Source organism: Morus notabilis, unplaced genomic scaffold, assembly GCF_000414095.1.
Source record: "Morus notabilis unplaced genomic scaffold, ASM41409v2 Scaffold172, whole genome shotgun sequence".
NCBI lineage: Eukaryota > Viridiplantae > Streptophyta > Magnoliopsida > Rosales > Moraceae > Morus > Morus notabilis.
Genome location: NW_010362230.1, coordinates 860,600 through 874,918, shown reverse-complemented (window position 1 = coordinate 874,918; position 14,319 = coordinate 860,600). Strand labels below are relative to the sequence as shown.

At 46.1% G+C, this 14,319-nt stretch overlaps 2 protein-coding genes across 2 annotated transcripts; both read left to right on the top strand.

Moving 5' to 3' along the window:
- The first annotated feature begins 218 nt into the window (after window positions 1–218).
- LOC112092228 lies at window positions 219–1,229 on the top strand. The gene has a single exon (XM_024167778.1). The coding sequence runs from the start codon at window positions 219–221 to the stop codon at window positions 1,227–1,229; it is 1,011 nt and encodes a 336-aa protein (XP_024023546.1).
- A 9,909-nt stretch (window positions 1,230–11,138) lies between these two features.
- On the top strand, window positions 11,139–12,167 carry LOC21407875. The gene is made up of 2 exons (XM_010101431.2): window positions 11,139–11,388; window positions 11,785–12,167. Exons 1-2 carry the CDS (start codon window positions 11,171–11,173, stop codon window positions 11,987–11,989), a joined length of 423 nt encoding a protein of 140 aa, XP_010099733.1. The 5' UTR covers window positions 11,139–11,170; the 3' UTR covers window positions 11,990–12,167.
- The last annotated feature ends 2,152 nt before the right edge of the window (window positions 12,168–14,319 follow it).

Below are 14,319 nucleotides of genomic sequence, written 5' to 3'. Positions count from 1 at the left end.
CTCGTGGAATCCTCGTCTGTGCATGGGGAATACCTTAGGGGAAAGTTAAATGCCCGGCGTGACTGAGACGTCCAGCGTGCCAGGGAGGAAGAGCTTGCAGCCGAGAATAAAGCTCTGGCCGAGAAGATGGCTAGGCTTGAAAACAGATAGGGAGCCGATTGAACAACTTCGAGCAAGTTGTGGGGAAAGTGGCCGAGGCGGTTAATGTCGACGCCAAGATGTACACATCCCACAATCACCCATTCACGGAAAACATTATTCGGGTGCCACTGCCCGACAAGTATAAACCGCCCCCCATTCCGCTATATGATGGAAGGAGCGACCCGGATGATCACTTAGAAGTCTATACAGGGCACATGGTCCTACATGGGTACCCTGAGGAGGTCATGTGTCGGGCCTTCAGAAATCACCTCACTGACTCAGCCAGGAGATGGTTCAGATCCCTGAAACCGAACTCTATTACAAGCTGGGATAATTTGAAGAACGCCTTCTTGACTCAGTTCATAGGTGTCAAAAAATACATCCCACCTAAACAAAACCTCTCAAGGGTATACCAGGGGCCTAATAAGTCCCTGAAGGACTGGATAGCCCGGTTTGGGGAACAGGTTACCGCCACCGAGGGAATCTCCGACGAGGTGGCCCTAATGGGGGCGCTGTCAAGCATGAAAAAGGACATCCCCTACAGTACAGACCTCGACCGAAAACCCTCCCAGACTTACCAGGAATTCATGACAAGGGCGCAGGGATTCATCAACGCCGAGGAGGCTAAGAAGGCCTTAAAGAGCAAGGCAGCAACCCCTGCCAAGGAAGAGGTAAGGCAGGCGAGCAATCAAAACAACGGCAAGAAGTGCCGAGGTAATCATCAGGTGCAAGCCAAACAAAGATACAACCCAGCCCCAAACAGGAGTGGTAACACCTCGACGAGTCAAGGGGAAAACAAGCGGCCGAAGCCGCAAAAGTACGACGCGTACACCCCGCTGACCATGGGAATCGAGGATGTCTATTACGAGATTAATCACCTCCAGGTTTTGCGACGGCCACCGCCGTTGAAGTTTGATCCGGCACGGAGGAACCAAAACAAATACTGCAGGTTCCACGGCGAAAGTGGGCACACCCCGGCCGAATGCTATGACCTGAGGGACGAGGTCGAGAGATTGATCCAAGAAAGGAGGCTCGGTGAGTACCGAGCCGACTGTCGGAACAACAACAACCGGCGGAACAACGACTGACGGGAGGACCAGAGGCATGGTAATCCGCCCGAGCCCGTCGGCGTTATAAGGACGATTTTTGGAGGGCCATACCTCGGAGGCACCTTTCACCGCGCGCAGAAGGATTACGCGCGAGAGGCAAGGGATAAGTTCAACCGGAGGGTCATGAACATCTCCGGTAGAGAAGCGAAGGCTGCGCGGTATGAAGAGGCCGAGATAACATTCTCGGAAGATGATGCGAACGGGATGCATTTTCCCCAGAGCGACGCTCTAGTCGTGGAGGCCATGATCAGTAACCATATGGTTTGTCGCATCCTGGTCGACAATGGCAGCTCGGTGGATATCCTATACGCCGGCTGCCTCGACAAGATTGGAATCCCCTGGTCGAGAATGCAAAACAGCGCGCAGCCCCTATACGGCTTTACTAGGGACAATGACATCCCAGAAGGGGCAATTGAGCTGCCTATGACCACTGGGGACCGACCACACACCTTGACTGTGATGTCAAAATTCTTGGTGGTGAAGGGAGGCGACCAGTACAACGCGGTCATAGGACACCCGACATTAAGGGCACTGAAGGCGGTTACGTCCATCTATCACCAGATGATGAAGTTTCTGACGCCCAATGGGGTCGAAAAAGTCTGAGGAAATCAGTACGAGTCAAGACTCACGTACTTAGAGATGGTTCGCCACTACGCCGAACTGGAGCAAGCAAGGCGAAAAATGAGGATGGTGGTGATGACCGGGGGAGAAGGGTTCGACCTGGATCTGAGGCTCCCAGCGAAAAAGCCTAGAATGAGACTGGTCGAGGAATTGACCGAAGTCCCCATTGATGAAAGAGAACCTTCAAGGAGGCTGAAGGTGGGCTCGGAGCTGGGGGAGCAGACTCGTGAGGGACTGATTGAGTTCTTCAGAAGCAACCTCGACGTGTTCGCCTGGACACACGAAGATATGGAAGGGATAAACCCCGATATCATGTGTCATAGGTTGAACATCGACGAGAAGTGTCTGCCTAAAAGGAAAAAGCGTCGACCCATGAATACGGAGCGGTACGAGGCCCTATGGGAAGAGGTCAACAAGTTAATTAGGAATAACTTCATCCGAGAAGTCTTATACCCCGAATGGGTGTCGAATCCCGTGTTGGTGTGGAAACCCAACGGGGATTGGCGAACATGCGTCGACTTCAGCGATCTGAACAAAGCCTGTCCCAAGGACAGCTTTTCACTACCCAGAATCGATCAGCTGGTCGACGCTACGGCGTGACATGAATTACTGAGCTTCATGGATGCATACTCTGGGTACAACCAGATACCTATGCTCAACTACGACGAAGAGCACACGACATTTGTCACCGACAGAGGTCTCTACTGTTACAAAGTCATGCCCTTCGGTCTAAAAAACGCGGGAGCGACTTATCAACGCCTCGTCAATAAAATGTTCGTAGGACAATTAGGCAAATCAATGGAGCTATACGTGGACAATATGTTGGTGAAGAGCAGGAAAGTCGAGGACCATGTGGAGGACCTCAGGAGAATGTTCGGCATCCTCAGAACGTACAAAATGAAGTTAAATCCCCATAAGTGTGCATTCAGTGTCGCGTCAGGAAAATTCCTGGGTTTCATGGTGAGCAGTCGAGGAATTGAGGTCAATCCGGAAAAGATACAGGCCCTCATCGACATGAAATCGCCTAGGAAGCCCAATGAAGTCTAGAAGCTGACAGGCTGTGTGGCCGCACTTAACATGTTTATTTCAAAATCTACGGATAAGTGCATACCATTCTTTGATACCCTGAGAGGAAGCAAGCCATTCCAATGGACGGAGGAGTGCGAACAAGCGTTCCAACAATTGAAGGAACACCTTGGGAAACCGCCTCTGCTATCCAAACTAGTGACCAGAGAGGTGCTGAGCCTGTATCTGGCGGTCTCGGAACACGCCGTTAGCTCAGTGTTGATCCGCGAAGAGAAGAAGGTGCAGTTGCCGATGTATTACACTAGCAAGCACCTCCTCGACGTTGAGACGAGGTATCCCCAGATGGAAAAGCTCGCCCTCGCGCTAGTTGTGACAGTGAGGAAGTTGCGCCACTACTTCCAAGCCCATAGCATTCAGGTCTTGACCAACCATCCCCTCAGGCAAGTATTACAAAAGCCCGACGCCTCTGGTCGACTCCTAAAATGGTCCATAGAGCCCAGCCAATTCGATATCGACTATAAACCGCAGACTGCCATCAAGGGCTAAGCCCTGGCAGACTTTGTGGCAGAGTTCGCAGGGTTGCCGGATGAAGCCGAGGAGGCTGATGCACTACCACGATGGAAGCTCTACGTCGACGGTAGCTCCAATGACAACGGCAGTGGAGCAGGACTGTGTTGCACACACCTGAGGGACACAAGATCACTTCAGCCATAAGGTTTGAATTCCCCGCGTCCAATAACGAAGCTGAGTATGAGGCGCTGCTGGCCAGACTCCGGTTGGCAGAGCATTTAAGAGTAGGGAGCATAGATATCTTCAGCGATTCATAGCTTGTTGTGAATCAAGTAAAGGGCCAGTACTAAACCCGGGATGAGAAAATGGCCGCGTATCTCAAGAAGGTCAAAGAAGCCTTAGAGAAATTCACGGCCTATGACATACGGCAAGTGCCAAGAGCAGAGAATAACAATGCCGATGCCCTTGCCAGGTTAGCTACGTCGAAAGATGCTGAGCTTCTAAAATTGGTACCTGCGGAAGTCCTAAGGGTCCCGACCACCGAGGGAAAGCCCGAACTCATGGCAGTGAACCACCAACCAAGCTAGATGGAACCAATCATCAGGTACTTGGTCGGCAGCGAACTCCCAGAAGATAGACAGCTAGCAAAGAAGATGAAGTATCAAGCGGCGAGGTACACAATGCACGACGATCTTCTTTATCGAAGGGGGTACTCGATACCCCTGCTCAGGTGCCTCGGCGGAGAAGAGGCGAAGAGGGTGCTCTCAGAGGTGCACGATGGGATATGCGGGAACCACGCATGGGGGCAGTCTTTAGCCTATAAAATACTACGGCAGGGATACTATTGGCCAAATCTCAAGAAAGATGCAGCCGAGTATGCGAAGAGGTGTGATAGCTGCCAAAGGTGCGCCCCCATCCATCGGCTGCACTCCGAAGACCTTACATTAGTAGTATCTCCCTGGCATTTCGCTAAATGGGGGATTGACCTCATTAGCTCGCTGCACAAAACCCCCAGAGGGTATAAGTTCGCCATTGTGGCCGTCGACTACTTTACTAAGTGGGTGGAAGCCGTGCCATTAACAACTATCTTAGAGGAAAAGTGTACGAACTTCATATGGAACAACATAGTTTGCAGGTTTGGTGTACCGCATTCTCTGGTGTCGGATAACGGGCGACAGTTCAACAACGACAACACCAACCAATTTTGTGAACTATTGGGAATTCATAAGAACTTCTCCTCTGTTGTATACCCACAGTCTAACGGGGAGGTCGTGGCGGTCAACAAAGTCATAAAGGTAACACTTAAGCGAAGGCTCGACGCCTATAAAGGAAAATGGGCAGACGAGCTGCCGAAAGTCCTATGGGCCTACAGAACAACGAGTAGGACTACTACGGGGGTAACCCCATTCACGATGGAGTATGGGGCCTAGGCAGTCCTGCCAGTCGAGGTGTCCATTTCGACCATCTGAGTAACTCGGTACGAGGAGGATAGGAACGCCGAGCTGATGGGCTTGGAGCTCGACCTTCTGGAAGAAAGGGGCACAGACACACAACTAAGGCTCGCCGCATACCAAGAAAGAACTGCCAGGTATTATAACAAAAAGGTCAAGCAAAAGTGTTTCGGCGTCGGAGACCTGGTTCTACGGGTGGTAACCCCAAACCCCAAACCCAAGAACTCTGGAGTCTTGGGCCCAACTTGGGAAGGGCCCTACAGGATAAAGGAGGTCATGGCTAATGGGTCGTATCGACTGGCAGAGCTTGACGGTCAAGACATCAAGCACACTTGGAATGTGGACCAGTTGAAGGTCTACTACCAATAATTACGAGAAACGTCAGCCTAATAGGGTAAACTTAGTCTTTTTTACTTTTTACCTATTTCATTTTTCTTTTCTTGTAGGCTGAAAAGTCTTGTAAATTCTACATAAATAAAGGGCAATGTGCACTGTCCACTCAGTCAACTCTGTCCTGCTTTACGACCAATTTTGTTACGCGGGCCCAACCATCTACTACTTATGTCGATACGTAAACCACGACAAACGTCGATACGTCGACCACAATAAACGTCGATACGTCGACTAGAGTAGGTCGGAAACAAGTCCCAGACTTTGTTTTCGACAAAGGGGGTAATAAGGCCAACAATAAGGCCCCCCAAAATCTGCAAAGGCGGTGAGCTCTGTCCCAACCGTACTTAAGCAGTAAACAAAAATTCTCTACGTACTCAACAATCTACTATCTACGTCGACACGTCGACCATGATACGCCAAAGCCAAATCTAAGACTAAGCTTTGACGATGGGGTAATAAGGCCAACAATGAGGCCCCCCCCTAAAAAAAAAAAACTTTGCAAAGATGGCCGAGCCAGAGCTCAACCATACTTAGTGAGAATTAGCAAAAATTTCTACACAAAATAAGTGAAATAAGCATGTATATATAAAAAGAAATAAAAATATTTGTCTTGACCTTATGGTCGTTACAAACCAGCAAATAATGTCTTGGCCTCGCGGCCTGTTAAAAAAAAGATAATACGAGAAAAGCAGATGGTCTTTTCACTGCTCAGCCCCATCCCCCGATGCCTTCTCGCCACCTCCTCCCAGCGCCGATGCACCGCCATCTCCCGGTGCCTGCTCGACGTCCCCAGGCGCTTGTTCAGCGTGCGCTTATATCTGATCGACGCTTCCAGCCTCTTGGTCGAGCTCGACCACCTCCACCTCCTCTTTGTCAGACTCGTTGAGGAAAGACAGGTCGACATCTGGACATTTTCTTCGGAAGCGGTCGAGGATCTGGTCGCTAGCGGATGTCATCAGGGACAGTTGGAGCTCGTCAAACTCAGCGGAGGCCTTGTAAGCCTCAAGTCGCTGAGTAACGAGACCCTCGAAAGCCCCTGAGGCCTTGAATTGCTCCACCTGGGCGTCGACCAAACGCTTGAATTCTGGGGACGACTTGAAGGCCTTCAGGCGGGCATCGATGGAACGGTTATACGTCTCGGACCTCAGGAACTCTTCTAGCACCTCCCTCTTCTTCTGCTCGAAGACGAGAGATGCAAGGTATTCCTGGACTGCCGAGGAGCACCCCGCCAGGAAGCTCTTCTCCTTCTCATTCTCCATAATCTCTTCCAGGGACTGAACTTTGGCCTTTTCAGCGTCCAGGCTGAAGAAGAGCTAGTCCCGAGCAGTGCGCAAAGCTTTAACCTCCTCAGCTGAAGTCCTTGACGCCATGTTCTGCTCAAGCAGAGACTCTAGCTCTGCGTAGTTCTGGAGTGCAATCTCAAGATTCTGAAACACCCAAAGAAGAAAATAAGTTCCGAGGCATCAAAACCGGGCACTCGACTGGTAGATGTTGAGGGATGACAAACCAAGCTTACCGAGACCAGGCACGTCACGGTCAAGCGCTGACACTCCAGGATGCTTTTCCCGGCATAGAGGCTCCAGGAATCCGGGTGGAAGTATGTATATATGGCCTGGAGAGGAAGGCTGAAGCGGGGAGGAAGCCGCAAGGCAGCATCGAGATACTGAGGGACCACGTCCGCGACAGAGAAGTCGGGGTCATTAATCTTCGACCCCGGCATCACCATGGGATCCCCTGGTATGGACGCCGCGACACCTTTCCCCCTATCTGAGCGTCGGGGAGGTTGAGACGAGGATCCCTCGACGTCAGCAGGAGCCTGGGACACCTCGACCTTTGCCCTCTTGACGGTGGGCTCTATCACAAACACCCCCCGAACTGGAGTTTCAGTGACGCCGGGGGATGGGGAGACTTGGACGCGTGGTTGGCTTGGCGGCGTAGGAGGGGAATCTCGCCCCCTCTTCTTCTTTGGCTTGCCCGGAATGGTGTACCTCATTTCGGACGGCGCGACTAAAAAAAAACAGAGAGGAAAAAGGGGGTCAAATCAAAGACTACTCGTCCATTTTCCCTGGCTTTTGCTTCAAAGACGAAGGGAAGAAAAACTCAACTCACCACCAAGAAGATAAGCAGGAGGAAAAACTGGGGAGCGCGTAGTGTCGAAAAGCACAGACAAGCCGTACAGTCGACGGTTCTCAGTAGTATTGAGAACCGAGGCGCGATGGCGGTCTTCAGGATGAGCAAGTATCTCCTCGATGTGCGCAAGTGTGGAAGGACACAGTCGGGGTTGAGGGACGACGTCACCTACAATAAGAAGCAACAATTTGAGAAAGGCTCGACACGTAGAGCGACCGTTATCAGGATAACGGAAATGAATAACCTACAGTATTTGCTGAATACTGTCTGCGTCCCCATCTGACGTTCGCCGTCGAGAGGGTGGGAATTGAAATTGCCTCCAATGAAGAAAAATTAGGGCTTCCACCCGTGCGAACTGGAGGTCTTCTCGACCACCACAGGGGGCACGAGAGGCTTGGCCTTGGCATGGGCAGGCAAGTAGAAAAACCTCCTTTGGTTCAGGGAGGCCTTGAGGGCGTAACAGTATAAAAACTCCTCGACGGTTAGGTCGAGGTTCAAATATTTTCTCCACAAAATTATCATGGAGTTAATGGTCGTCCAGCAGTTGGGAGACAATTGTGCTGGAGAAATCCCGTGGAGGCCGCAAAGGGCCTTCACGAGAGGATGAAAGGGCAGAGTCTGCCCAAAGCTCAAGGAGCGCGTATATACAGTCATATGGCGGGGTGGGGGCGCGTGAGTCCGATCATTAGGAGTCGGAATAATCATGTAAAAATGCAGGGGGTCGATGCCTGCGTCATTGAAGGCCTTCATCGCGGCATGGGGTCTAATTTTTGACGGATTGACATCCGTGGCCATCCCCGTAAGGCCACTGGTCATCGCCACCCCATGGCTGCGGCCTTCGGAAGGGCCGACCTGTAGGCTAACATCCTCGTCATCGAGAAGTATTAGCTCGTCCGACTGGGAGGCAGAGGCCGAAGCCTCGGTGTAGTCCTCGACTTGGCGGAGCAAGGAGTCCCCGCTTTCACTCGAGGATGAGCTAGATGTGGACATATCTTCAGGGTCGTCCCTTACCCTGGATGTGGAGACCTCTCGACCCCTAACCTGTTCTGGCAACATGTTCTGATAACAAGCAAAAGGGGTTTGGTTAGATCCTAGTGGTCGAGAGGTCAAAAGTGCAGTGCGAAGAAGAATGACGAGTGTTCAGTCCAGAGGCCCCAGAGCTAAGGATGTGACACTCGGGCTTTGCAGCTGTAAAAAAAAAAGAAGGAAAATTTTATGCCATAAGCCTAAGGAACTCAGTGTCGAGCCCAAAGGTCTCAGGCCCAAGCACCTGAGCCCAAACGGACCAAGCCGCGCGGACCCAGCCTCAAGCTCACGACCGGCAGCATCAGGTAGGTACATCTCCCCCTGTTACAATAGGGGTTGGCCTGGTTTTGCAGATGTTGGAACCAGACTCACAAAGAGAAAAGCGAAGGGAGTGAGGGCTTACCAGTTTGGAAGAAGGCCTGAGTTTCAAGACAAGAACGAGCAACACGCGGGAGAATGCACGGTGGCGAAGGGTCAAAGACGGAGGCTTCTGGCGAAAATCCGCAGAGTAACGGCGCTCTAGGGGTTGGATAACCAGAGAACCGTGAATACATGGGCATATATATACGCCCGAGGAGAGGCCCAGGGATCCCTGAGGAGTCCAAAAGGCTCCAAATCTCGATTGTAGAATCTGATTCGGCTTCATCTGACGGTGGATCCGAGGGGGTACGATCTAACGGTTGGGGAGAGAGCAAGGGAAATGGATTTGATCGGACTGCTGTGACTCACCCTCCCAACGCCACGTGGCGCCAGGGAAATGGAGACGTGACTGTCAACACGATCGATGTGACTGCTCCACTGCCCGAAAAACCAACCATAATGATACACTATACCGACAAGCGGCCACCAGTACCGGCATAAAAGCGACTACCGCGTGGCGCTCTCGACGCCGTATAGCCAGGAACGCCGCAAGGCGCCATCCCAGTCTAGGGGTAATTGTTACACCATGATCGAGCAATCAGCCGTCCTCTCGTACAACAGACGCCGAGGACTCCTCGTTGAGAACCAGTTGCAGGCGTCGAGAGAACTACTATAGCTAAGGTGCCCTTTGGACGTCGAGAGCCCGTGCAAGGCGACAAACGTCGAGCACCGTGGCCATTACGTCGAGGCAGCAAATCCAGTCAAATCCATCAACAAGTCTTGTCAACTCAGGAATGGATACACTGCGCCGACTACTACTGTCGAAGTCAGGAAATCAGGCGGCCGGTGAGAGAGATCATCATGAAAATACACCTACCCACCCTAAAGTCAAAGGATAAAAGATGACTTCTTCCTCGGGAAGCGCAGAAAAAATAATTATATGTAAAGACCTATAAATAGAACTGAAAAAGCCCTTACGCACTATTTCATTACTCAAAGAGAGTTTGTAATCCCAAAAAATATTAGTACATACACAAGTGAATTAGACAAAAAATTTTTGCAGAACCACTATAAATTTCTGTCTCCTTTGCTTTATTTTTCAACTTTAATCCTTAACTAAACCTTGAATGTTACTGAAAGTGTTTTGGAGAGTAAATCACGCGTTGTCAAAAAAATACCGTCAACACAAATCACTCAAAAAAAAAAAAAAACAATCCGACAAACGAATGAATGTCAAAAATTACCCAAACAAAAAATTCTTCTTGAACAAATGAATGATGAAAGTAGGAAAAAAAACGTATATTGCAACAATCTCCGACATTATTTGGCTTTCATTTTCTTTTATTTTTTTTATTTTTTTGATTTTCTTTAACATTCCTGAACGCCAAACAAGAAGCAGAACATCATGAAAACAAAGAAAATTGTCTTCTTGCGCTTTGCAGGAGTTGGGTGACGAGGGGAAGGAGCCTCGCGCCGATGAAGATCGCCGGGGGCGCGATGGGGCTGGTGCTGGGTGGCGGAGCAAATTCATTCGGCGCGGCCGGAGAGAGTGGTGGGGGGCGAGGTCCTCATTGGTAAGAGAGAAGAAAACCCAGATCTACATGATCGGCGGTGGTGGGTTGCAAGCACCGTCGGATCTTGCAACGGCGATTTCACGACACCGGGAGGAAAAAAATATTGAGTGAAGGAGGAGATGGATTGATGAACAATCGAACAAGAACCTTTTTTTTTTTTTTTTGCAAAAAAAATTGATGAAGAAGAACCATTGACAGTGGTTTTCTCTCTCTCTCTCTCTCTCTCTCTCTAAATTTGATGAAGAAATTTGCTCTGGAAGACGGTGGGCTTGGCTGAAAGTGACGATGAAAAAAATCCTCCGCAATTGAGCCTATGGCAATACGACTGCACCTAACTTGTTTTGGCCTTTGACCAGATCCGACGGTATAGAAAACTTGCCTTTGATTGGTAGATTCGCGCTATTGGATCATAGGGAGCGTTTGGTAGAGAGATTTATTATCTGATTTGTGGTTTTTTACAGTACGTAAATTAAAAATAGTTCAAATCACATGATTTAAATCCTCCAACTAAACGAACTCATAATTTGTTGCTCTTTATAGTATTTTTTTTTAAAAAAATATGTAAATTAGAATAGTTATAAATTATAATTATAAATTTATAAACTAAACATCTACTTAAAGTCAATTTAATTAATAAATTTATGTCAAATCATAATTATTTATTATAATATTTTTTTTTAAAAAAAACACATAAATTAAAAATAATTTTAAATTATATCCGCTTACTTATCAATAGCATAAAAAATGTACTGTAGCACTCCCCTTATTATTATTATTATTATTATTATTTAAAGAGATATGAGAGAGAAGGTACTTGGTTGAAAAGAGAATGGCCTGCATAGGTGTAGTTGGTGGTGGTCTTGTAAGCGGAAACACAAGGACAAGGTCTTATTGCTCCTTATCCTCTGGGAATTCAACAAGCAGACGTGTGGGTACTGCTGTGGTGATAAGGGCAGATTCCATGGCTACCGAGAAACTTGGAATCAAGATTGAGAAGAACCCTCCAGAATCCAAGCTCGCCCAATTGGGTGTCCGAAATTGGCCCAAGTTAGTAAAATAATCCCCCAAAAAAATTATTATTTCTTCTTCTTCTTCCATCAATTTAGAATAAGATGTTGTTATTTTTGTAATGTGAATGCATATTTTAGGATTCGTCATACAATTCTCCGTGTCTCTCTCGATTTTCTCATCTCTTTTCAATTAAATGGCTTCTTCTTTCTCAAGGCACAATAGGTCTTTGTTTTTATTTCATCTCTAGAGGCCAAACTCAGTCGGTGCCACCAATACAAGAATGTATGTAGTTTTTGGTTGAGTGTTTCCTTCATTCTGAGAGATTACCTCTCTTTTTCTTATAGAGTTTATATATATATATATATATATATATATATTTTGCAATGTCAATGTTATTATTGATGTGAGTATTGTAATACAAAAAATTGGCAGATGGGGTTGCCCTCCAAGCAAATTCCCATGGACATATGATGCCAAAGAGACATGCTATCTGCTGGAAGGAAAAGTGAAGGTAACTCCTGCGGGATCCACCGAGTCTGTAGAGATTGGTGCTGGGGATTTGGTGGAATTTCCCAAAGGAATGAACTGCACTTGGGATGTCTCTGCTGCTGTGGACAAGCACTACAATTTTAGCTAGTTAGTTGCTACTCTAATGTTGTTATACATGACATGGTTTATTACAAATTATAAACACTACTCTTTGAGGGTATATTGGCTATAGACCTATATCACGAAGCATTTAACTATAGATCTTGAATTGTGTTTGTGTTATAAGTTATGTAAATATCTACTGTGTGTTGTGCTTATTGTATCACCTGCACGTTTTTTTTTTTTTTTTTTTTTTAACTTATTTTATCTTTAATATTTAGTTTATTTTATTTAAGGGTTTTATGTTATTCAGGGATTGGGTTGCTTTCCCGTATCATGTTAAGTTTGTAGTTTCCTTACCTTGTTTTGAATTTGTTTCCTAGTTTGCTATCTTTTGGGTGTTATGCTTATTGTGTTACGTCACTTTTAAGATTAGGTTATGATCAATCATTAATGTTTAGCTTCCATTTAGTTAGGGATTTGTGTTATATGCCCACAATTTTATGATTCTGATTACTAGTAAACCAAAGCCCTCCCATGCTTATGCAGGTTTTGCTATGTCAAAATTGGACATAACTTGTCCACATAACTGTTAGACTAGATTTTTCTCAGTATATGGTTGTCATCTAGAAATTCCTTGAGTCAACTTTATAAGCCCGAGTTAGAAATTAGAGCTCTCTGTCAAACTTTATAATCTTTGGAAGGCAGAAAATGGTTGGTGGATTCGTGCCATGATTCGAATCATGGTTCGTGGTTCGTTACAGTATTTTTTCTCACAAAAAACATACGTAAATCGAAAATGATTCTGAACCCATAAACTAAACGTCTACTACGACTTTTATCATGGAGACACCTCTAAGACCGCGTGGGAGCAAACCAATGGTTTGACCATTCCAACCAACACCTCCTCGAGGTTTAGGACTTTGGAGGTGAGTAGATCTAGTGCAAGAGAAGTGTCCAGAAGGATATGGATGTCCCTTTTTTAGAGCTCCTGCTTTCTCTCTATTTACTCCTCTGGTATTAACGGTTGCTGCTTGTGCTTCATCTTTATCCTCTTTTTTTATTTTTTATTTTTATTTTTGGTAAATATCGTTATCCTCAGTTGTTCCTCAGACGCATTTTCCTTTCCTTTTCTTTTCTTTTTCTTAAGTGGACTGAATCTCTTTGCTTGGTCACATTAAAGAAAACTATAGTATGGTAAAGAACAAATAGAAGATTTCCCTCAAATGTAAAACTATATGAGACGTCCTTCCTTGTTGTTGTATATTTATGTTGTTGCTTCCTTTGATATCTTACCATGTTTTCCTCCGCATTCCACCACTCATCATCATCATTATCATTATTGGTGATGTTAAAAATTCAACAGAATAATAATGAATTTCTTAACTAAAAATACGGATTTCATGATAAAAAACGTAATTTAAAGCGCAATAAAAGTAGGAGCACACGAGAATTATAGTGTTTCACTATCAATTTGAGAGTTAGATCTATTGTGGAGAGGAGAAAAAATTCACTATTGTGGAGAGATTACACGCACTAATACTTAATATGAGACTTAGGGATTTTCTGACATATAATCTCTTATTTATAGTCTTGGTCACCGCCCTTGATTGTTTCCTTATTTAAATTTGAGATATTTCTCTTATCTTTTGGGATAATTTTCTAAAAGATAAAGATTACAATCAATCAGAACGGTTCCTATATTTGAAAATCATATTTTTAGGTTACAAATAGTAAATATTGGAGGAAATCCTTCATATCTTTATCTCTGCATAGCCTAGACTCCGTAGATGCGTCCCCTAGGTTCTTCGCTTACGTTTATGAGTGCAGTCGACCTCATGTCTATTTTTATCATTCTCATAACGGTCGACTTCTTATTTGTGTTTGATGCTTCTTCGTAGCGATTGACTTCTAAAAGAATTGCTCGTTGACGTGACACCTAGAGTTGAGTTGTCTTTGATAATTTAATACTTTTTTTTTATGACACATGGGCCCATTAGTATTTATTTTAGGGTTCAAGATTGTACCCTACAACAATCATCATTATCGTTATCATTATCTGATGATGATCATCAAGAAGGAAGGAAAAAGATGTACCATGAACATTTATTGTTGAGAGATGTGTTGTTGACAAAAATATTACCATTGCACATTTTGGAACCACTAATAATGTTTTGTTTCCGGGCACAATTTAAGTCTCTAAAATGCGCTTTTTTTTTTTTTTTTGCCGAATTAAAAAAAGATGCATGTAAGAGTTATAATATACCTCCGTGGTGCAATAAAAAGTTGCATGACGTGCAATGCAATCCAAGGTCTCATTTAAATTGTTCCATTTGAATTTCAAATACTAATTTGGCTATAAATAACATCCAAATTAAT

Excerpts from the sequence above, each read along its gene's own strand:
- LOC112092228 (XM_024167778.1), top strand. The coding sequence starts at position 219 with ATGTACACATCCCACAATCACCCATTCACGGAAAACATTATTCGGGTG.
- LOC21407875 (XM_010101431.2), top strand. The coding sequence starts at position 11,171 with ATGGCCTGCATAGGTGTAGTTGGTGGTGGTCTTGTAAGCGGAAACACA. Across the intron at positions 11,389-11,784 it reads GGTGTCCGAAATTGGCCCAA|ATGGGGTTGCCCTCCAAGCA; the intron begins GTTAGTAAAATA and ends AAAAATTGGCAG.